Consider the following 25021-nt stretch of genomic DNA (forward strand, 5'->3'; position numbering starts at 1 on the left):
GGCAGTGTGCAAATTCCCATGACAGTGGACCACATTTTCCCCGCTGCTTACAAAGAGCATGAAAAGGCGGCGAGGGTGGGGTGGGGTGGGGGTGGGGGGAGGTTCTTCTAAACACCAAAGAGATATCCACCTGTTCTATGGGATAATTTAAACATATGCTGAATATCAAGTTTTGATATAATCAGACTAACAATTTGTCAATGAAAGCAATAGTAATCTTACAATGACATATCTTTACCCATAATTCTGCTCTATTGATAGGATATGATAACTTGAAGGAGAAAGATGAAGATGTGACCAATATCGTTGTTTTACTGGGCCTGAAAGAGATGCTACAGACATACAGCATGTACAAAATACAAATCCAGAGGGTTCTTTTCCTTTGATCCTTTCAATTATTAAGTACAAATAAAATAGTAAGAAGGGAGCAGAAAACAGATGGCCAATTTAGGACTACTTAGGCTGACTAGTTGCTAAGAAAGGTTCAGAAGATAACCAGAGCAAAACATGATTTAAAGGCTTAAATTAAAATTCAACAGTCAACTCACTGTAACTGTAAGGGGACAATGACTCCATTTATTCAGTGAAAACTAAAAGCACATAATTTTATTTTGAATATGATTTCCAGAATATATAATTATAATAATAAATAGTCATTCTCCTTTAGCTAGTTAGGTAATGGAGTACTTTGAGCAGGTATGGCAAATTGGAGAGTATTGGGTTAGGGGCTATTGGATATGCTGGGTCTATGTCTATAAAAGAGGTTTGCTGTATTTTTCCATTACAGCATGTGCAGTAACTTTCCAGAAAAGCAGGCTTGGGGCATGTGAATTTTCCCGAGTCAGCCTGGGAAAATACTATCTAAAAGGATTCTGCAATTCTTGGGCCTATAGAATGGAAATGACAAACAATGAACCTGGAGGCAGATTATAATTCTTTTAAGAAGGGCCCATAAAGTGAGAAAAGGAATCAGGTAGTTACAGACTATCAGAATAAGAGACCCTTCTAGATGGTGATAGTTAGTCAAGGAAATATCTCAGCAGTGGACGTGCCACACAGGAGGGAAAAAGAACTTAAAAATGCATTGTTATAAGGTAGGCTCTTGTAAACCGGGATGGAAAAGAGTGGCAGCTGCTTGGAGGACAGCAAGTCTTCTCTCCAGGGTCTCTCCGTCTAAGGAACCATTCTACACATCATACACTTGAGTATGGAAGGTAGTACACATCTTATGGTCTGAAAAATTTTGTTATTTCCAGACCATCTCTTGGAACTTTTAACTCCCCAACATATTGTAGGTGTACTGCATTTCTACTGCCCTTAAATGGTTATGATCCATGGGTACATGGACGACTTGTTGAAACTCAGGTCCAGCCAGTGGTGACAATAAATTTGTTGAGCTCAAGAAAACGAGAGAGGGCTAGTGTGACTGAAATGTAGTGAGTTAGAGGGAGGGTAGAAATGAGAAGAAGCTAGAGATATTGAGAGTGGCCAGCTTATGTTGGGATTTATTTAGAAGATAAGGGCTTGGATTTATTCCAAGTGCAAAGGGATATCTGTGAAGGATTTTAAGCATGGGTATGATGTGATCTGATTTATGTTTTAAAGAAAGATTGCTTTGCTTACTGGGTGGAGAAGAGAATACGAATGGGCAAGAAACAAGAAACTCAGTAACAAGGCTATTGTTACAGCTCAGGTAAGAAATACTGAGAGCTGGGACTCGAGTGGTAGCAGCAGTGATGCAGAGATGTGGAAAGGTGTTGTAATCAGACAATCAGGTAAACTTACATAAAGTAAATCCAGAACATATGCAATGACATACATAGGTGTGATTAGCTGCCTGATACTAAGCAACAAAAATAAGGCATTCATATAAAGGAGTAGTATTTATTAATTTTATACAACTTAACAAAAATTGACAACTTTCCATGAAACCATGAATCATTTCCACATGCAGAATTACAGAAAAGTTCAAAAGGTCCTAAGCATCATTCCCTCATTCTTGGCATTCTCTTATTACTGACATTCTCTTCTCCCCACCCCTACTCATCAGGCTTGAGGTCCTGCCCCCTTGAGGAGCTCTGATCCAAGTAAATGCAGGTGTCTTCGAACCTGCTTCCTTCCCTTTCTAGTTTGGATGCTCATGGACCTGAGGCAGTAGATACACTTCGGGGTTTGAGGATATGATTTCTTACTTAGAGATGATGGGTGTTCTTATCATGCTGGGGCAGGGAAAAGGAAAGAAAGAGAAGGATGCTAAGTAGGAAATGGTTCTAGAACAAGGGTGGCAGACAGAAGAAAAATTACTGAAAATAGACTTTGGCTCCTAGGAAGTTGTACAAAGGGCGAGGTGAGGGGAAGATTTAAATTAACAGAGTGATGGGAAAGGGCATCTCCCTTTAGGTTGAAAACTGTACGTTCTCCGCAAATTCGTCTCTAGACATCCCCAAACAACTGAAACAGATTCACCCTCAGTTCAGACACAGACATACTATGATTTCAGATACAAAAGCTGACTGCCTCACTCCCAATATCTTGTTAATTATCCTGTGCATTCAATTCATTAAAAAGGAGCCTATGTATTTTAAACCCATGTTTAGTGAAGTTTGTAAAAGCAAAATGTGGTCCTGTAAAGAATACATTCATCAAATAATATACATGACATACATGATATTAGAACCTTTTCTTTTTGGTAGAGGAGGAAGTTAGAAAGGCACTGAATACCTGAAGAATTTCTTACTAGAAGGACCAGCCCTTGGTTGGCTCCGCCTTATATGCCTTGCCTTTGAAACTTCCATAGTATCAGAAGGGATATGAAGGCTAACTTTGCAAAAGACAACCAGTTTTAACCACAGTGGTAACCTCAGTAGAGGCATGCAACTCCCCTCCCAGATTCCCTTTAAAATGACCATACAACAGAAATAGCAGATGGATGGACCTGGAGATTATTATTCTAAGTGAAGTAACTCAGAAAGAGAAAGAAAAATACCACATGATATCACTTATATGTGGAATCTAAAAAAAAAGGCCACAAATGAACTGATCTACAAAACAGAAACAGACTCACAGACACAGAGAACAAACTTATGGTCACCAGAGGATAAAGAGGGTGGAAAGGGATAAATTGGGAATTCGAAATTTGCACCTCTTGGGGAATGATGGAAATGTTAGCTATCTTTATTGTGGTGGTGGTTTCATTGGTATACACATTTATCAAAATTCATCAAATTGTACATCTGAAATATGTGTAATTTACTGTATAGGAATCATACCATAATAAAGGTGTTTAAAAAAAAGAAATAGGAGAAAACTTGCCCTGGTGTTGGTAACAAGGGAGGAGTATCATCTGCACACCAGGACTTTAGCGGCCTTCATGAAGGGTACTGTGTAGCTAGAACTGGAATACAGGAAGGCATGGAGAGAATAACATATAATATTCCCTTACTTCATCCTTCAACGCTCTCCCAGGGAGCTAAGTAAAAGACACTGGCAGATGGCACTAAAGTTCCTTAAATGAGGAACAGGGATGAGGGGGTAGGTAGGATAAAGGGTGAGACAATGCTATAAAGTAAAATGGTGATATGTGAACACTAGCAGCAGCACTAAGAGGCCCAAAGATTCGGTCCTGGTCCAGCTGTCTCAGTGCAGAAAGGAACACTGAACAGAAAGTGCCTAATCCCATGGGCCTTGTTCCCAGCCTTGGTGGCCACACCACATATGTTGGCCAAAGAGGCAAAGTTTCTAGCTGAGGTTACCTGAGGACCTGGTTTTTCTACCTCCCTAGGCTGTGAGAGCCATGAAAAGGAATGAATTCTCCCCTCTATTTCTGGATCTTAATATCTACTTGATTATCAGCAAATTATGAGCAAAAGCATACTACTAATCAGCATAGAGGAAACTCACTGGACCAGTAAGAGGATAATATACAGGAGTGGCAAAGCTGGCACACAAACTCAGGCTTTCTTGATAATCCAGGTGTCATGTTCTACCTACACCAAGCTCCTAACACAGGGAGAATTTAATCAGTTAGGACAATGGCTAAATAAAACATGGGGCATTCACAGTTACACTGTTATTTAAAGCCACATTTTACAGATTATCTGATCATTTGGGAAAATGTTCATGAAATGAAATAGTAAAGAAATTTTACATACAGCATGATCCCAATTTTGAAAAAGAAACAAACAAAAAACTATCAAAACCAAATCAAAACATACATACAGATCTTGTGAACAAAAAGGGGAGAAAAGTCACAGGAAACAGAGCAGAAGGAAACACGACACAATCCATTAAAACACTTATATAGGTAATGGCTGGGGAAATTCTGAGCAATTTAATTTTCTTCCTTAAAGATTTAATTACTTTTTATAATAAATATATGCTATTTTTATAAAATTACAAACAACATTTTTTTTTTAAAGAGGAATGTTAGGGATAGGAGGGAAGAAGCCAATTAAAAAACCAAATTCTTTCAAGCCTCAGACTTTCTCAGGAATTGGAGGCATGAGGTTGTCTCTGAAGGCAAAGGGTGAAGCTAAAAACAGGAGAATTGGCTGAAAGTCTGTATAAGGAACGTAGGGCCCCCTCTCCCTCAGGAACCCCCTTGCCCCATCACCATCACCTATACTGCCAGATAACTGCTCCTTTGTCACCGTGTTAAGAGACATGAGGTTTTACTCTCTGGACAGGTTGCAGACCTGGGGCCCATATGCACAGCTGACACTAAGGAGAATAAATAATTTCTCAGTAATGAATGTATGCAGGTTTTTCTCCTGCTTCTCTAAAATACTGGTAGCCAAGCTTATATACCCCCTAAATGGGAAATCAAATAGTTCTTTTTAGATAAACCATAAAAACAACAAAAGAACTAAGCACTGACATTTTCAGCCTTCCTCAAACTAACAGATTTCCTGGAGACAGCCACAAAGCAAAGCCCATTAGCCGAAAGACCTAACTGTGTGCACAGAACACAGCCAGGATCATCAGGTATTTGAGGATATGATTTCAACGTGATAACCAAGACACACAACTATATACAGGAAAAAAAAAGTGAGAGAAAATAGACAATGTAGAAATTGATGAGTATCTTAGCATAACAATAATTAATATCTTTAGAGAGATGAGAAATTATTACACTCATGAAACAAAACCAAAGTGCTACGGAAAGAAACACTGAATTACAAGAAAGAGTTCTGAGAAATTTAAAATGAGAGGGAAAAAAATAAAAATAAAGGTTGTAAGTTAAAGTTGAGGACATCTCCCAGAAAGAAGAAAACATAAATCAAAAGAGGTAAATACTAGAAAACAGATAACAGAATAAGAGGATTAATCCAAGAGATCCAACATCAGATTACTAGTGTTCCAAAGACAGAACAGAAAGAAAGGGAGAAAAGTATTATGGAGGTTTATGCATGTAAGCATGTGTATGTCATAAATACACAGACGAACATTTCTCAGAGAGAAAGGTCCACAAACTGTTTAGTATGACTTAAAAAAGACCAGCACCAAGGAATAGCGCTGTGACATTTCAGAATACCAAGGATCCCAAAATCTCTCAGGGAGAAAAAGTCACATACAAAGTATGGAGATTAAAAACAGCATGGTAGTTGACAGCAACACTGGAATCACAAAATCAATGTCTTCTCAGTTCTCAGAAAAATTATTTCCAACCCAGAATTCTATACCTAGTCAAACAATCAGAAAATGAAGATACTTCCATACATGCATTGTCTAAAAAGATTTTACTTCCTGTGCACCCATTATCCAGAATCTACTGGAGGATGTATTTTTGTAGAAAAAAGGGGAACAACAAGAAAGAGGATGGAGAAAATGTCAAATACTACATACGGAAATCGTAAAACTGTACACGAAAGAGGATTTACACATTTCTTGGCTCAACAGGGAATGATACTTACTTAAAAACACTCTAGGGATTTATTTTGAAAAAAGTGAAAGACTGCTTGGGCAAAAAGGGGAGAGAAGAAAATGTATATACATTGTAAATGAGTTAAATTCTTATCTTCTAAAATAATAAATGAGTAGATAATATCTAAAATTGGAAAAAAATTAAACAAACAGAAATCAGCAATATAAATTTGAAATTTAGAAATTAGGAGGAAAAATCAAAAGAAATAGCTAAAAGAGGAATAAGAATTGGGAGCGGGCGGCAATAGGGCAAAGAATACTTCTACAAATACAGTACTTGTTAGCTTTCTAAACAACATACAGGTATTATTTTTATAAAAATATAAACTGGACTTTAAAAGAGGTGGAGAGGGGGAGAAAAAGGAGGGGAAGGGGGAGTGGAAGGGGGCCAGAAGAACAGACACATACATATGCACAAACATGCAGGGGTTTTTAATGAAGAGAAAAATAGTCAAATTTTGGGACTATAAAAGGAAAAAGCAGACCAAGATCACATCTCTTGCTTGTCCTGGAAGAGCTTTACTCAAAATCTGTGGACTGTGAGTAGGGTCAAAACTGTGAAGCTTTACATTCAAAAGTCTAACTGAAAGGTGTAAGCAAATAGCATGAAATGAAATGGGCAATCAAACAGAAGGGTAAAATGAACATTCTAGGCCTAAGGGAGGTGGGGAAGATCTTTACTTAGTCCCTTTCTCCACTGGCTTACCACCTCATTTTCCAACCCATGTTTCCCCTAGTATATAACAAAAAGAAAGACAGGACAATTATCTACTTAGTAGCGTTTAAAGGGAGCCAATAAAAATGTGACTCAATCAGCAAAAAACGGAAAAATCATTCACTGCGGTAAGAATGGGCAGAACAGATTGAAAGTTATAAATCCCAGGAATGCAGAAAAATTCCTTTTCTTCAGGGAACAGGTACACACCACTTCTGAAATCTGAGTGTTGGCATGTGTAATTTTGATATGCTATAAAGTTTATAGAGAATAATGGTAGAAATAAAAATAAAGCGTAGACAGCAAAAACTGCTAAGAGATAAAAGACACATTTTCTGTGAGGATATGGATTAATCAAACTGTTCTCAGATATTTTAAGTGTCCTAAAGATCTCCAGCTTTAGTTATATTTCTTAGACCTAGCTTCACATTTAGATTCCATATTAAGATAAGATATACTTTAATTTTACAGGTTTGTTGAGAAATATTCAGATGATTAAACAGAGAGGATGTCACTTTAAGGATCAAGAAATTTTCTATTATTATTTTCAAATTAACTGGGATATAAATAATTCTAAAGAACAGTTTGGGAACTACCCAGAGAGAAACTGTTAATTGAAAACAACTTTGATATTGCTTTATTTATAAAAGTCTAATATAGCTATCTTGAAATTCAAGAGTATCTTAAGGCTTATTAATATTTCACGTAATTAAAGGCACATATTAATGAAAAAACAATATCATATATCCTATTGCTATTTTTAGAGTCATGAAGCTTTTCTTAAAAGTGACAATTTAGCAAGAATGCACATAAAATGCTAGAGATTTATCAATCAACCAATCAACTCCTAATTTAGGGAAGAGGATAGGCAATGAAGTTATATAATTAAATAACATAACTTTTCAAAATGATTTCGTACTACAGTTTAAATCAGGAGTTTAAAAGTAATCAGAGATAGGGCTACTGAAAGATAGAAGAGCCCTAGGATAAGTTTTGCTTAATGAATCCAACCCTAGTCTTTGTAATACTTATCCATTAATAGTTTAGGAAACATCTTAAAATATTTATATGATGTTTTAAGACATCTTATATACAACTGAAAATGTGCATTTCAGGATGAAGTGGTTAGTGTTCTATTCATCTGTTCCCGCATTATGGCTAGAGATTCCCGTTTTAAAAAGTTTGTTTACTGTAAGTCCATACAGAGACTTAAAAAGGAAGTCAGACAAAAACATTTTGTTGAGACTGCCAAGTTTTAGAAGCCTTTCGAAATACTTTTAAGGATTAAAACCACTTTTAAAACGAACTCTAAATGCAAGCACTAAAGTTGTAGATTAGATGGTGAAAAAAATACAATTTTCATCAGTAATAGTCCAAATGCTAATACGTTACTTAGATTACAACATAAGTACATTAACGTATGCACAGTTTGTATTGTATTGCATAGAATAAAATATGCTATCAATATAAACAACAGCTTAATATCCAAACAAAAACAGTGAAAATAATAATGAAATTAGAATTACTTTGCCTGCCCACTAAATTATATTTGCTAAGTGGTTAAAAGAAATTATGAGTAAATATTTGATGACTGGTTAAATGGTTAATGAAGAAGTAAACAAAGTTTAGATATTAATCTATTTGCTATCACCCCCCAAACTTCTGAAATTTTAAGGAATATGATCAAATAATGGCAATGCAATAAAAGCAATAAATCAGATATTTTGTTTTTTTTTAGTGAAATATAGGAGAGTCTCATGAAAAAGTATATGAAACAGACATTGGAGAAACTAACTGCCTGTACCTCAAGGGAAACATCTAAAATTGTGTTTACTGGCTGTATTGTTCTTTAAGCTATTTAAGTCGACCTGTGAGCACAATCTAGCTGTTTTTCATTATTTCTATCTTTCAAATATTTCAATTCTCCAAGAAGCCTATCCCACAGATTTGGCCAAGGACTCTGAAATGTTTCCAGTAGAAAGCAGGAAGAAACAGAGTTGCTTCACGTCTATCTTTCTAGAAGTAGTTTTAAGAAATGTCAGTATAGTTTTACTTTTAAAAGATTTTTTATGATATTTATTTCTACTTATCATAAAAAATTTCCTTAACAAGCCCTTAGGAGTAAATGTTACATAAATATGTGTATATATATATATAATATTACATATATTTCACTTCTTACATGATCCTACTAACATACAAGGATATTACAAAATTTAAGATAATTATATATTATATACAATATCCTCGTACATTAGCAGATCAGGAAGAAATAAAGTTGCCTGTAAATGAGCTAAATCTTCATCCCTTAGAATGAGTTGATAATAACTAAACATAGATAAATCAAGAAACAGCATTATAAGCACACTGTTCAGAAATATTAAGTTAATACTAGAAGTTTGTTATGTCATGTATTTTAATAGAAAATAGAAAAAACAGATTTGTTTTATGTCAATTTTCCTAAAAGTAGTTTTAAGAAATGTCAGTATTTTCTTGCTTTTAAATGAATTCTTTTAATTACTATAAGAAATGCCCTTAAATCAATGTATTACTAATAACAAACTACATAATTTTAAACCAATGCCTATTACAGAGAAAAAGGAACTTAAAACTTAACCCATAAATGTTTCATAGTAGCAAAAAACGAAAGGCCCAAGCAATATAAACTCTTACTTTATGACATTCTCACATCATAAAAATCATGCAGTTTAGCAATATATATTTATTTTACTGAGTTCCCATTTTAAAATGGTCATCCTAATCCCTTATTAATTATAGCCCACCAGGAAAATCACAATGGGGTTCATCTTATAAATAGAACCAGAATTTAGTACTAGATGATTTTAATGTTCACTAAAACTTCCTTATTTTATAATCTGTTGCTCATAGTAAGAAAGTAACATGCTCATATATTAATCATATTTGTTGTTGGCAGAACTGAAGTCTCTTGTTAAGTTATCAGAGGGAAGTCATGTAAAGAAACCAAGTAATACAAAGTAATAACATATATAAATATAATTAAAATAAAGACCTAAAAATACAAAATTTTCTTCACAGACCCAAAAATATGAATAGAAGGCAACAGACCACTTCAACCCCCCAAAACTGAGATTCTATCACCTGACTACTACCACTAGAAGAGAACATAAGTGTGAATGAAATGCAGATAAATACCTTTAGAATTTAAAATTGAGTTATATAAAAATTAAAAATCACCATAAATAAGAGAAAAAAAGTAACATATATAGCAAAGGGTTTAGAGCTCTTATATGAATATATATATGTATATATGTGTGTGTGTGGTCATCTATCAAGAAAGAACTCTCACAAAATAAGAAAAATGAAAGATAACAGAAAAATAAGGCAAAGGAAATGAACAGGTAATTAATTCAGAATGAACTACAAATAGACAAAAGCACATGAAAAAAAATGTTCACCTTCACTACCCATTTTTGGTGGTAGACTATACAGTTAGAAAAGTTCTGGAGAATAACTTGACAATGTATATCAAATGCTTTAAAAACGTACAGACCCTTTGATCTAACTATTCTACTTTTTAGAGGCTTAGCCTAAGGAAATAATTAGACAAATTTGCAAAATACACACACACACACACACACACACACACACAGATGTTTAGTAGAGTGTTGCTTATAACAGCAAGAAAGTGCAAATAGCTAAATGTTCATTAGCAACTGATTAGGCAAATGTAATACACAGCTAATAAAATGACAAATTCATATTTAATAGGAAAATGTGTGTATCACAAGTGGTTCAGTGAAAAAAAGCAAAACAAGGTTAAAACATTAGTGAAAGGAGCAATAAACCTCAAAATAAATTGATGAAAAAACTGTTTTTGACTGTCACTGAAGTCAGTTTCTTGGGCAGAGGGAAGGTAGGGTATGATAATTGCTACAACAGTGGAATAAAAAATAGAATGGAAATGTACAAGATTGAGTGCAGGAAAGGGGAGAGAACTTATTAATGGGAAGGTTTCACAAAAAAGGCAGTACCTAAGGATTTTAATGGGTTAGGATGTGGTATGGAGAGGAAGCAGCACTCAAGACTGAGGGAAAAGCTTGGAAACTGCAGAGGCAAGAAAATGAAAGCATGTTTAAGAGAAGGTTGGGACACCACGTGCCATATGGAAGTGAGTCTGCTGCTTGACACTGGACTGGGAAAGCCTTTAAAGCTCTCCTAAGTAAGGGGTCTGCGCTTTACTAGGAAGGTCATTTTAGTGTGAAGAGTAGCTCTGGAGGGGGCAAGATCAGAGAAATGGAGTATAGTTTAGATATCACTATAATTATTCATTTCTTACATCAAATTTTTCTCGAAGTGTTTTAAAATAAACTGAATTAAGAAACATCATTCTATTCACTCCCTCTGTGTTTAAATAAATCTCTAAAACACAAGAACTGTCAGTTTCATGTGGTTTCTTAGGTAGGAGGGGTCTATACTTTTTTTCCAGCTTTTTGAAATTTTCCACAGATGGTTCCTTTAAATAAAGAGACGAGATAATTTATCACTAATGAGTTAAAAATCCCCTCTTAAAAAATGGGCAGGCCTTCTGGGGTCATCTTTTGATGTGCCATATCATGTGTCCTGAATGATTTTACCCAGAGGAACTAATTTATCAAAAGCTTAAGACTGCAAATGTTAAAAGATTTACAGAGCTGTACCTTAGTGTAAAAAGCAGAAAGCAGTATTTAGCAAACATGAGTCACAGTCTGCAAAGTAGGGTTCATGACAGGGAGACATTGATGAATGGGATTAGATCTAATTGAGGTTTGGTACAAAATGATGGCAAGGATTTTTCTTTTGCTAGCACTCAAGTTAATATGTACGTGAGTAAGTATTTTGGGAAACTATACTAAATTAAAATTAGTTGGCAAAGTTCTAAAGTGAAATCAAATATTAATATATGCATTTCAATAAACACTTCTAGGCTACAAATGATTGATACAATTACTCTACTAATCATAAATCTAGATTCTTTTTAACAGCCTTGTGACTCATGGAATTCATAGTTGTAAATGATACAGGTGAATGAATTTTAACTATTTAAAAGACATGTAACTTTAAGGCACTACTGAATTAACCAAACTAGTAAACATTTTATAATGCATTCATAAGACACTATTATGGTTATTGTAGTATTAATGCCTATAAAGATAATATCAGCTGTTTATGAGTATCACAGAGAATACATATTCCTAAATATTAAAGAACTGACATACTCCTTTAAATTAATCCAGCGCTCTAATAACAAATCAACCATAATCTTTTGATACTTGTCTCTGGGAAATAGATCCCATGTTTTCCTCTCAGTCTCATTTTCCTAGTATTTATGCTTATTTAAGATGGAGAAAAGAAAAAGACAATGCAAAGAACCTTTTAATTTACAGTAATATTTGCAGTTACAGATGAATAACTGAACACTGTCTTATGTACAAGGAGATAAGGGCCAAATAAAATATATTTAGGGCTTCAAGCATAACTTCCAATGTCTATTGGTAATGATTAAATTTTGTTGCCAAATGGGAAGATATATCAAAGATTTAGTTTATAAACATTTTGCTGCTTTGTATTTATTATATGAGAAATTAATGTAGAGATTTTCTATTTTTTAAATGAAATTTCCTTGTAGTCAAGTAATTATAGGGGAAACTCAAACTTACATTGGAACTCGATATTCAATCAGAATATCTGTATTATAAGATTCTGATTCTACTAATATCTTCTATTGTACTTTAAGATAGAAATCACTGACATGGGGTGCAAAATTTAAGAAAAGGTTAGAGACAGAAATATTACTGTGAGTTTCCAGATGGATAATGAGGAAATCTTGACTTTTCATTTAATGTCAGAAATCTTATCAGTTCTATAAATAAACCCTGCTGCCAGCACCCCTATCCTGCATGGCACTCAGTGAGTGCACTTTCTGCTTTCCCACCCAAAAGAGATGCATGTTTTACTTGAGGTCAACAGGCACACAGTATGGAGGCAAAGATTTCAAGTCAAATAAATATCTAGCTCAAAATCAAGTAATGACATTGGTAAAGCATTAAAGTTAACAAAATTTATTTATTTATTTCCTTTCTTTCTGTTTTCTTTTTTAAAAAAAGTACTGGTGATTGAACGCAGGACCTTGTGAATGCTAAGCATGTATTCTACCACTGAGCTATACACTCCCCTTGAAAGTAAACAAAATTAAAAAGTTTCTTCTTGAATATGAAGTAATATAGGCTTATTAATATAAGAAAAATTAAAATAGTCCATATAACAAAAATATAAAATCTAAGGATATCTTTAACAACAAATGTACAAGACATATACGAAGAAAATTCTAAAACTTTGTTGAGGAGCATACAAGAGGATATAAATATGGAGAGATTAACTATTCTAGAGTTAGAAGATTTGATAGTGGGAAAATTTAAAGACCAAATTAATTTACAAATTTTTAAAAGATCTTATTTCCTTGGAATTGGAAAAAAAATTATTCTGACATTTACTTCTTAGGGACAGCCAAGAACACTTAAAAAACAGAATAGCAAAGGGGGACTAGCACAGCTATATATCAAAAAAACCTATAAACTATTAGTTATTAAAATAACAGTTACTAGCTCTAGGATAGACAAATAGACAAAAGACTAGGATAAAAATCGAATAAGCAGAATTATACATGACTACTTACTGTATATAAATTAAAGGTACTATAAGGATAGACTGACAATATTAAATTATATAAAAATGACAAGCTCTTTGGAAAAAATCAAGTTAGAGTCTTGCCTATTATCTTACATCAAAATAAATTAGAAGAAAATGGAAGCAAACATTTAAAAACCTATGGATGAAAAGGCCTCTTGAGGAATAATTCCAAAGGCAGACAGGGAAAAAAAATGAGGCTGCTTTATTACATTTCTGTATTAAAAAAGACACCCTGAATAAACAACAGTAAATGATAAACTTGAAGAATATATTTGCAACATGTATGTTACTGGAAAGATTTAATACCCTTTGGTGATCTCATCCAGTCCTATGGCTTTAAATATCATCTAAATGTTAACAACTTTCAAATTTGTATTTCAGTTTAGACTTCTCTCTTGAACTCAAGATTCCTATATCCAACTGATTACTTGATATTTCCACTTGGATGCATCTTAGACAAATTTAAAATGCTCCAAATTGAATTAATATCGTCTATCATCTCCACCCTAGAAACTTGCTCCATCTGAAGTCTTTCCCATCTCTTTTAAGGTGACTTGATTCTTTCAGTTGCTAAGTTCAGAAATCTTGGAGTCATCCTTGACCTTTCTTTCTCTCACAGCCCAAATCCAGTTTGTCATGAAATCCTGCTGGCTCCACCTTCAAACTATATTAGAATCTGACTACTTCTCACCAACTCTACTGCTACCCACCTGGCCCAGCCAGCACCATCTTTTACTTGGGTTACTGCAGTAGTGCCATTTCAAACTTCTGCCATATGACAACCTATTCTCAACTCAGCAACTAGAGGGATCTTTTTAAAACGTGACTGTTACTTCTGTGCTTAGATTATGCCGTGGTTCCCTGTTTTGTGCAGAGTAGAAGCCTGTGTCCTTATAATGACCTACAAGGCTCTGTGTGCCTTATTCCCTTTTATCTTGATGATCTCGTCACTGTCTACTTTCCTTCATGCCACTGACATATCCTTCCTGCCGTTCCTTGAAAAGGCCAAGCAAACACCTTGTGTTAAGAGATTTTTGTACTGCTTGTTCTCTCTACCTGAAAATGACTCTTGCCCCAGATACCTACAGGGCTAACCCTGTGAACTCCTTCAAGTTTTATCATTGAGGTCTAACCTGACCATGCTATTTAAAGTAGCAACCTGTCTCCTATCCTACTCCTGAACTTCCTTTATTGCTTTTCCCTTGGCATGTGCCATCTTAAGAATTTGTTCAGTTTACTTATTATACTCATTGTCTTTCTCCCTGCACTAGAATGTAAGCTCCATGAGGGTGAGAAAGTTTGTTTTGTACTTTGATGTATGCCTAACATCAAAGAAGTGCCTGGCACATAGCAGAAATTCAAGAAATATTATTGTATGAATGAGTAAATATCCATATCTTAAGCTCTTGTAAATAAGTAACAATTTTTACTATACATGACAATGCTGAAATAAATGTTCAAGTGATGGCTAGGTCATTCACAGAAAAGAAAATACGTTCTTAAATACATGGGAAAAAATACACTCACATACACTAGTAAACAAAAGAAAAATGGAAAGATATTATTTATGACTATTAAATTGGCAAAGAATCAATAAGCAATTAGCAAAGACAGATGAGGGAGAGAGAACCTCAAATTTAAAAAGATTTGATAGATACATCAACCAATGACAAGGTATGGGCCTTATTTGGATATTGATACTAAAAAGAAATTATTATATGAGACAATGGAAGAAATCTGAACACTGATAACATTAGGTATGAAAAGGGCATTGTGTCTTCTTTTAGAGACACTAAAATGTAAATGGAAGAAATGATATGTTGCCTGAATTTTCCTTCATAATAATCTAGTGTAGGTGTACATAGGGTAGAGGAAAGTACATGGGGATCTTAAGACTAGCCATGAGATCATTCTTGAAGTTAGATGATGGGTACAGTACATGGGCCTCATTATGGTTTTCTTTGTATTTCTATGTGTATTTGAAAATGACTTTTTAAAAATTAATAATTGAAAATATTTTAACACTAAAAAGTGGTGAGGTTAAAAGGAGAAAGGGGTTCTTTTCTTACACTGCTGATGGGAGTTAAAATTTGTACAATTATAAGGGGAAGGGGGTAATTACTTGGCAATATATAATAGAAACTTCCAATTCTAGGAATTTATCATATAGGTAAAGAGACATGAGGACCAGGACAATTTGCTCACAGCAGTATTACTTATAATAATAAAAGTTTATTAAACAACCTAAATGCCTAACAAGAGGACATATTAAATCAGCCACGGTTAATCTAACCAGGCTTTTAAAAACACATGTGTGTTTTAAATAAGAACAATGCAGTTGGTCTAGTAAGTGCTTTTTAAAGCACCAATAAAATATCCAAACTCTATAGCATTTAGTATTTTTGAAATTTAACAACAAAAGCACTTGACATTATGAAAATACAGGAAAAAGTCAGTGACACATATGTAAGCTTAAGATGAATGAGACACATTTGACTCATATTTTGCTTGAGTTAAATTTTATTTTGAAAATTGGTTAAGAATACCATTTATAACAATTTTAATAACTATGCTATCTGGCCATTGCTTCATGTCTTTAGAGATGCAAACATAAATTTCTCTATTTATACTTTTTTTTAAATGGAGTACTTCAATATTCTAAGACAAAGAAAAATAAATATTTATAAGTGGACTCACTTCATACCCCCCTTCCCTGTTATTCATCTTTGACTCTCTTCATAATGAAAACAACACACATAATTCATGGAATGAACAAGATAAACAGGTAAGCTATAAAATCATTTGAATATTAAAATAACAAACTAAGAACAAAACATAATAAAAAAACCCACCTTCTGATACATTATCAAAAGGAAATACATACATATAAAATGTAACACGACTTCAGTAGTGTTTCCTTTTGAACATGTTATAAAAAAGAAGTAAGAACCAAAGAAATATTTGGTCTTGCTGTTGATAAGGATAGTCTATGCAATGACACTGTAAGTGAAATATAGATTTTTAAATAAGGGATAATGACCATCATATAGCAGGTGGTCAGCATTTCTCAATCTTCGTGTTAAAACTCTACTTCCTTTCCAACATCTTGAATACATTATAAAGAAGCAAGGCCCAAAAGGTATGAGAGAATCTGAAAAAATTTTTAAGTTTTCTTTCCAAAGATCTCAGTTAGGTCAGTTCTAATGGTGATAATGCTTTATTAAGAGAAAAAGAATACAATATACATATATCTTCAACTTCTCGGTCATCTAAATGTAAAGATATAGGAAACCTAATAATTGAGACCTAGGTAATTTATACCAACCTCTCTACTGAAGGCAACTAAAAACTCTGGGCCAAACTTAAAAAACATATGCTCGAAGGCACAGGAGAGCTAACAAGACTGTGAAGAATTATAGGCAAGTATCAGGAGGAAGCTGAAGACTCAGGAAAGTACTGTTTGCATTTACAGCTGTTTTCCCTACGAGGTTATTGGCTGATGCTGGAGGAGGTGGCAGAAAAGCTTAGAAACATTGTTGAGAGCCTTATAGGACTGGGATGCTGGAACTGGAACTTAGGGCTTACTGGAGGGAGTTCTTCATACACCCTCCTTGCTTTGCACTGGGGTCCTGAACGGCTAATCTCCAGAGTGCGAACTAGGAGCAGGCAGGCCCTCGCAGAAACTGCAGTTCAGTTTCAAATGATCTCAGTCCCTAAAACTGGACTGAAACAATTTCAGATTGCTAATGCCACCAGGGGCCTGGAATAAGCAAATGTAAATCCTCTCTGAGAAAAACATTATTATCAGAAGCCTCAACGGATTTCTATAAACAATTCTGCAAATACATGTGTGATGCACAAAAATTAGCATGCATTCAAGGAAATAAGACCGCGTAAAAGAGAACCAGGAGAAAGAGAATAGAAACAGACTCAGAGGGTTCCAGGCTTGGAATTCTCAGACACAGACTTCACCCACTATATTCAACAAGAGTTTTTGCAAAGAAATGGAAACTACAGAAAGAATCAAATGGAAATTCTAGAACTGAAACAGAACTGAAATTGAGAACTTGATGGATTTAAGAACCATATGACACAGTTGAAGAGAAACTATAGAATATGTGAAAAGAAATCTCCTGGAAGAGAAAAAACAATGAAAAGCAGGAGAGTAAAAGGCATAGATAAGACAATGAGAAAGCACCATGCAATATAATTGAAGTCCCATAAGTAGAGATGACAACAAAAGTGGCAGAAGCAATATTTGAAGATATAATGGTTAAGAACCTCACAAAACTGGTGAAAAATAATGCAGAGACAAATTCAGAGTTCTGTGAACCCAAGTAAGAGAAATAGAAATAAAATTATATCTAGACACAATATAGCTAAACTACTAAAATTCAAAGACAAAGAGAAAAGATTTCAGGAAGCCTGAAGAAGTAAGGTTATATTCAAGTGAACAACACTTAGAATGAAAGCTGACTTCAACAGCAACAACAAAAGCCAGAAGATAATGAAATGATATCTTTAAAGTGCTACAAGAAAAGAACACTAAACGAATTCTATACCCAGCAGAATAGTCTTCAAGAAAGTAGGTCAGAAAAATATAACTTCAGATGGATAAAAACTAAGAAAATGCAACATCAGCATATCCACTATAAAGGAAATGCAAAAGGTTCTTTAGATGAAAAAAAATTTTCTTGGAGGGAGATGCAGAAACGCTAAAAAAATGAAGAACAACAAAAAGAGTAAATATGAATACTGACTGTATACACAATAAAAATAATACTGTAGTTTGATATATAGAAAAATAAAATACATTTTAACAATGTATATGGGTGTGTGTGTGTGTGTATATATATATGTATATATCTTGAGGGGAGGGATTAATGTAATTAAAGAATTTAATGCTTTTAGCAGTGAAAAGAGGGTTATAGTAACAAATGGTTACTTTGATAAACAGACTTTGATAAAGCAAGGATACATAATATTACCCAAGGGCAACTAAAAGAATATAAAAACAGTTATAGCTTCCAAGCTCACAGAAATGAAAAAATGAAATATCAAATATTACTCCATCATTTCGAAGGAAAATTCAAAAGAAAAGGAATTTAGAATAAGCAGTACAATTAGAAAGCAAATCACAAGATGGTAGAGTTGAACACAAATATCAATAAAATCATCAAGTATAAAAATAATATAGTTCAACTAAAAGATAAAGACTGAATAAGAACAAAAAGCAAAACCAACTTATGCACGTGCTGTTTATGAGAGACACGTTTAGAATAAAAATTATAGAAAAATTCAAAGTGAAAGAAATGGAAAATGATAAACATCAGGCAAAAGAAAAGTGGGGTTGCTTCATTAATATTAAACAAAGTAAACATCAAGTTAAAAAATTACTAGAAAAGCATTTTGCAATAAAAGATGTAACAACTCTGAAATATACAGGAATAATAATACAAATTCAGTATATAGAAAGCAAAAGTTGACAGAACTATAAGGGGAAACGGGTGGCAGCAGAATGCTCTCTGCCACAGAAAGATGCGCATGCCCTAGCCCCAGAACCTGTGAATATGTTATAGTACATGGCAAAAGGGATTTTGCAGATGTAACTGAGGTTATGAAATTTGAGATAGGGAGATTATCCTAGATTACCCAGTGGACCCAGTCTAATCATACGAGCACTTAAAAGCGAAGAACTTTCTCTAATTACAGGCAGGAGAGATGAGGCAGAAAGGAAGGACAGAGAGATCTAAAGCATAAGAATGACTTGACCTGCTTTCGTTGGCTAGGAGATGAAGTGATGCAGAGGGTCATGTGATAGGGAATATGGGTGACTTCTAAAAACTGAGTGCTTGCTTAGTTCCAGGTACTTTAGCAACTTTGGACTTGCTTGGAATTCAAGCTGCCTGGCCAACAGTCAACAAGAAAACAGAGACTTCAGCCCCACAACTCCACAGAACTGAATTCTGCTTAAAACCAGAATGAGCCTAAAAGTACATTATCCCCTAGAACTTCCAGGTAGGAGTCTCCACTGGCTGACTCCTTGATTTTTAGCCCATGAAACTCTAGGCAGAGCAACCAACTGAGCCTGCTAGACTTCTGACCTACAGAGCTCTGAGATAAACTTCAAAGGATTAACATCATACAAAGTATTTTCTCTAAATAAAATTCAGTTAAGCTAGAAATCAATAACCAAAAAAAAAAAAAGACTAGAATTTGCCTTAGCTTTTCAATATTAAGAAATGCTACAATGGTCAAAGAATAAATTACAATAGAAATCAGAAAATATTTTGAACTGAAAAACAATGGAAAATCAGAACTTGTGGGATGAAGCTAAAGCTGCGTTTAGAGAGAAATCTATTTACATAATGAATAAATTAGAAAAATCAGGTGAAAATTAATAAACATTCATCTTTATCAGTTAGAAATAAAAACAGAACCATAAACTAGTGAAAGTAGAAGAAAAAAATAAGCGTAGAGATAAGAGCAGATACAATGAACTAGAAGACAAAATCCACACTGAAACAGAAAATAAGCATACAAGAGGAAAAAAAACACAAAGCAAATATTTGAATGACAGTTCTTCCAGGAAGGGATCATACTAAAAGAAAGAAAATGAAAGACACAAACCTATAGAGAGTTTGCCTGATAACTCTCTTAAAATCTACTGACAGTTAGCAATAGTTACTAACAGAAACTGGGTAATTTCTGGACATCAAGTGATCTTCCAACAGAAAAATAGTAAATTCTACACTGTTAGTTGATCTCAAGGACATACAAGATTATTATGTGTTAGAGAATATAATATTCTTAATTATAATCATCAGTTATTAATAGAGGTTAAATTCTAAAGAAGGGTGGAAATAAATTATTTAATCAAAAACAGGTAAAATAAAATTAATGCTAGAGTCATTTAAACCATCAAGCATACTTACTCTTACACTTTTGAAAGATGCTGGTTAATTAAAGTGATTCTTAAGTTAATTTTCCCATTAATTCTCACAAAACAGCAAATCTACTAAAAAATTAACTGTCTTGTTGTTTGATATTATAACAGAGGCTACTCCTTAGAAATAAAGTTTATTTATTTACTGAAATAAAAGCTATACTTACAAGGAGGAGACTGAACTGGTCCAAGTTGTGGGAAGGTCATAAGAATAGAAACCCCTGGTAGATCATTTTGCTTTGTATGTTCAGTAGTTTGGTCAGCCCAAACCACCACTTTCTTCCTCTCGACCAAATGTTCAATTTCTTTGAAGTCAGACTCAAAAGCAGCATTTAACAGCCCAGATTCTTTTAAAGCACAATACTGTTTTCTTAGGGCTGGAAGTAAAGCATTCAATACTCTACATACAAAAAGTGACAAAAGAGAGATAAACACTAAATTTTAAATATATTATTACAGTTCTATGTAACATCCAAAGTATTCGCAGATGATTAAAATGGTTCCCTGTGCATATTTTCCTTAAGAATATTTCAATCAAATATTTCCACATACTCTTAATACGTTAAGTATAGAGTGGACAGAATCTTGGATGAGAATTACAAGCACCGGGCTGTAGTCTCAGTCTTCATTTGCTTCTATGTGACCTGGACAAGGCACTAACAGAGGATTCTCCTCTGTAACATGGGGTACAACTGGACAGTCACTACTTTCAACAGGGGACTGTTTTCAGAACTAAATGAGTTAAATTCATATAAAAGCTTTCTGCAAAGCATAATGTGATTCACAAAATCAAAGATATTGTTTTTATTGTTACTAAATGCCATGAGATTGAAATGAAATATTAATATACTCTAAAATGATAAGACTCATCTTAGCCATGTAAGATTTAAAAAACAAACAAAACTCCATTTTCCTTGAAGCTAGTTCCTCAAGAGCTAACACAATGGCTTTCAATGCCATTCAAAGAACAAAATTGCGGAAAAGTATGGTGGGTATGGGAAATTGATGTGGCACTGAATTCTTAGCTCTGATTCAGAATCTAGCCTGTCATTGTTAAGCAGAGCAGTACTAAATGTATTTTTGTATGTACTAGACCTCTATGTAGAGTGTTCACTAAAGAAATGCCACAGCTAAAAAGTTATAAATGATTCCTAAATTTTATATCAAGGAAGATAAACAACATGAATAATCTTGAAATGACTTAGTCCTAGTGTTCTACATGACTCATAACATCCAGGAGAATAGAACATTTGAAATATGGATAGGGAAGTGGGAAAGGAATAGGCATTAATTTTAATACACAAGAAAATAACTGCTTTATTATCCAGGAATCTTAAATATTTAGATAGCAGTACAAATAAATTGTTTGTGACATTTTCCTTTTTGGTGATGGTGTGGAGTACTCCATTCAATAAGCCAAGTAGGTAACAACTGTTGGGAAAATTCATTAGTCAGAAAGTCCATAAAAACAATTATTGACTGAGCACCTATACTAATCAGGTGCTGCGCAGAGAAGAGTTAACATAGCAGGCCTGAAGTTCCCATCGTAGGAAAGGATTGTCAGTAAGGTGGTCCTTGGCTGGCATCTTGAAACATGGATTCTGAGAGGGTTCTGATCATTTTCAGGACTATTAAGAGTGGCTCTCCGTGTTTAAATGGTAGGAACAACGTGGTCTACACTGAACAACTGCTTTCCTTTTGTAAAGTCTAGAATTTTGGTCCATGCTAGGCAGAGGGTACCTATGCAACCAACCCCTAATAAATGTCGGCCTTAATGGGATTTCAAAGCAGACAACAATTCACATGTGTCATTATAATGTTTTGCCAGGAGACTTAAATATATCCTGCGTAGGCCCACCGGACGAGGACACTTGAAAGCTTGCAATGGATTTCCTTTGGACTTTACCTCATTCACCTTTTCCTTTTGCTAATTTTGTTTTGCATGCTTTTACTCCAATAAATCATAACTATAGGATCAAGTATATGATGGGTTCTGTGAGTCATTCCAGTAAATTCTCAAACATGGAGGTGGTCTTAGGGACCCACATTAATTATATATGCATCTCTGCATGTACGTATGTTTGTTTGTATATATATATTTATGCATTCATTCATTTTAAAATTTTTGAACCCAATACTGATATATATTGCAAAATGATCATCACAGTAAGTCTATTTAACATCTGTCACTATATATTGTTACAGAATTATTTTTTCTTGTGATAACTTTTAAGATCTACTCTTTTAGCAACTTTCAAATATGCAATAATGTTTATTAGCTATAGTTGCCATGCTGTACATTACATCTCCATGACTTATTTATTTTATAACTGGACGTTTGTGTTTTGTGATTCCCTTGACCAATTCCCCACCCTCTCACCTCCAATACTCCACCACCAGTCTGTTAATCTGTATAATCTATTCTCTGTATCTATAAATCTGGGTTTTGGTTTTTGATGCAATGAACACAGGTGTGTATATATCTTTTTGTGTTGGTGTTTTCATTTTCTTTGGATAAAAACCCAGAAGTGGAAATGCTGGATTATATGACAGTTATTTTTATCTGTCTCTATTTTCTACTCAGCGTTTTATGGTTTCAGGTCTTACGTTCAAGACTTTAATAATCCACGTTGAGCTGATTTTTATGCATGGTATAAGACAGAAGTCCAGTTTTATTCTTTGGCATATTGCCTCTCTTTTTCTTGGTGATTCTAGCTAAAGGTTTGTCCATTTTTTGTTTTTAACATTTTTTATTGATTTATAATCATTTTACAATGTTGTGTCAAATTCCAGTGTTCAGCACAATTTTTCAGTCATTCATGGACATATACACACTCATTGTCACATTTTTTTCTCTGTGATTTATCATAACATTTTGTGTATATTCCCCTGTGCTATACAGTGTAATCTTGTTTATCTATTCTACAATTTTGAAATCCCAGTCTATCCCTTCCCACCCTCTACCCCCCTGGTAGCCACAAGTCTGTATTCTCTGTCCATGAGTCTATTTCTGTTCTGTATTTATGCTTTGTTTTTGTTTGTTTGTTTGTTTTTGTTTTGTCCATTTTATCTTTTCAAAGAACCAGCTCTTGATTTCACTGATTTTTTTTCGAACTTTTTAAAATTTACTTTTTATTTCTTATTTTACTTATTTTCATCTATTTCACTTATTTCTTTCACTTTGTTATTTCCTTCCTACTACTAACTTCAGGCTTTGTTCTGTTTCTGTTCATCTCAAGATATTTTTTAATTATGCTTTTGATTTCTTCTTTGATGCACTGACTGTTCAGTAGCACATTGTTTAATCACTTATTTGTGAATTTTCCAGTTTTCTTTTTGTAATTATTTCTAGTTTTATATCACTGTCATCAGAAAAGATGCTTAATATAATTTCAATCTTCAATCTTCTTCTGTTAAGACTTGTTTTGTGGCCTAAGATATGATCTATCCTGGAGAATATCTTATTTGATATTTGAGAAGAATGTATATTCAGTGGCTTCTGTATGGAATGTTCTGTGCATATCTGTTAAATTCACCTGGTGTAACATGCAGTTTAAGGCGGATGTTTTCTTATTGACTTTCTGTCTGGATGATCTATCCACTGATATAAGTGGGATATGAAAGTCCCTTACACTTACTGTACTGCTGTCTATTTCTCATTATGCCTATTAATATTTGCTTTATATATTTTGGTTCTCCTATGTTGGGTGCATACATATTTACAAATGTTATATCCTCTTGCTGGATTGACTCCATGCATCATGATGCAATTTCCCTCTTTGTCTCTTATTACATACAGTCTTTGTTTTAAACCCTATTTTGTTTGTTGTAAGTATAGCTACTCTAGTTTCCTTTTGGTTTCCATTTGAATGGAATACCTCTTTCCATACCTTCGCATTCAGTCTGTGAACGTTTATATGTCTGAAACGAGTCTCTTGTAGGCAGCAATAGATAGCCACTCTACGTCTTTTGATTAGAGCATTTAGTTCATTTACATTTAAAGTAATTATTAATAGATATGTACTTGGTGCCATTTTGTTAATTGTTTTCTGCTTGTTTTGTAGTTCCTCTGTTCCTTTCTTCCCCTCTTTTTCTATTCCTTTGTGGTTTGATGACTATCTTTAGTGTTAAGCTTAGATTCCATTCTCATTATATTTTGTGTATCTACTAAAGGTTTTTGCTTGGCGGTTACCATGAGGCTTACATATAACAACTTATTTATAACAGTCTATTTGAAGTTGATAACCACTTCCATTTGAATGCATTCTAAAGGTTTACATTTGACATTTATCCCTCTGACACACATTTTATGTTTTTGATGTCATATTTTTATCTTTTTATCTTGTGTACCCCTTAAGTAATTATTGTAGTTACAATAACTACCTTTTTCTTTTAACTTTCATACTAGCTTTGTAAGTAATTAATCCACTATTTTTACTATATATTTACCTTTATCAGTGAGATTAATACTTTCATATTTTCTTGTTAATAATTAGTGACCTTTGTTTTCAGCTTAAAGAAGTCCTTTTAACATTTCTTATAAGGTTGGTTTAGTGATGACAACTCCTTTAGCTTTTGTTTGCCTGGAAAACTCTTCATCTCTCTTCAATTCTGAATGATAACTTTGTTATGTAGTTTTCTTGACTGAAAATTTTTTCTTTAAGCATTTTGAATTTACACTAAATCTTTTTTTTTTTTAACCTCTACTCTATGAGCTCAGGCTAAGAAGG

At 33.8% G+C, this 25021-nt stretch overlaps 1 protein-coding gene across 4 annotated transcripts in view; it reads right to left on the minus strand.

The window, feature by feature from the left end:
• Nucleotides 1–25021, minus strand: part of KIF18A (kinesin family member 18A) — a 237797-nt gene that overhangs the window by 175580 nt on the left and 37196 nt on the right. For all 4 annotated transcript variants that reach the window (XR_012076642.1, XR_012076645.1, XR_012076643.1 and 1 more), the window contains exon 13: nt 20459–20691. Coding sequence is in view for 1 of the 4 variants with exons in the window: in XM_031681073.2 (XP_031536933.2) it covers nt 20459–20691 (233 nt within the window). In the remaining 3 variants the exon portion in view is untranslated. The remainder of the gene's footprint in view (nt 1–20458; nt 20692–25021) is intronic.

The sequence above is a fragment of the Vicugna pacos genome, chromosome 10, assembly GCF_048564905.1.
Source record: "Vicugna pacos chromosome 10, VicPac4, whole genome shotgun sequence".
Taxonomy (NCBI): domain Eukaryota; kingdom Metazoa; phylum Chordata; class Mammalia; order Artiodactyla; family Camelidae; genus Vicugna; species Vicugna pacos.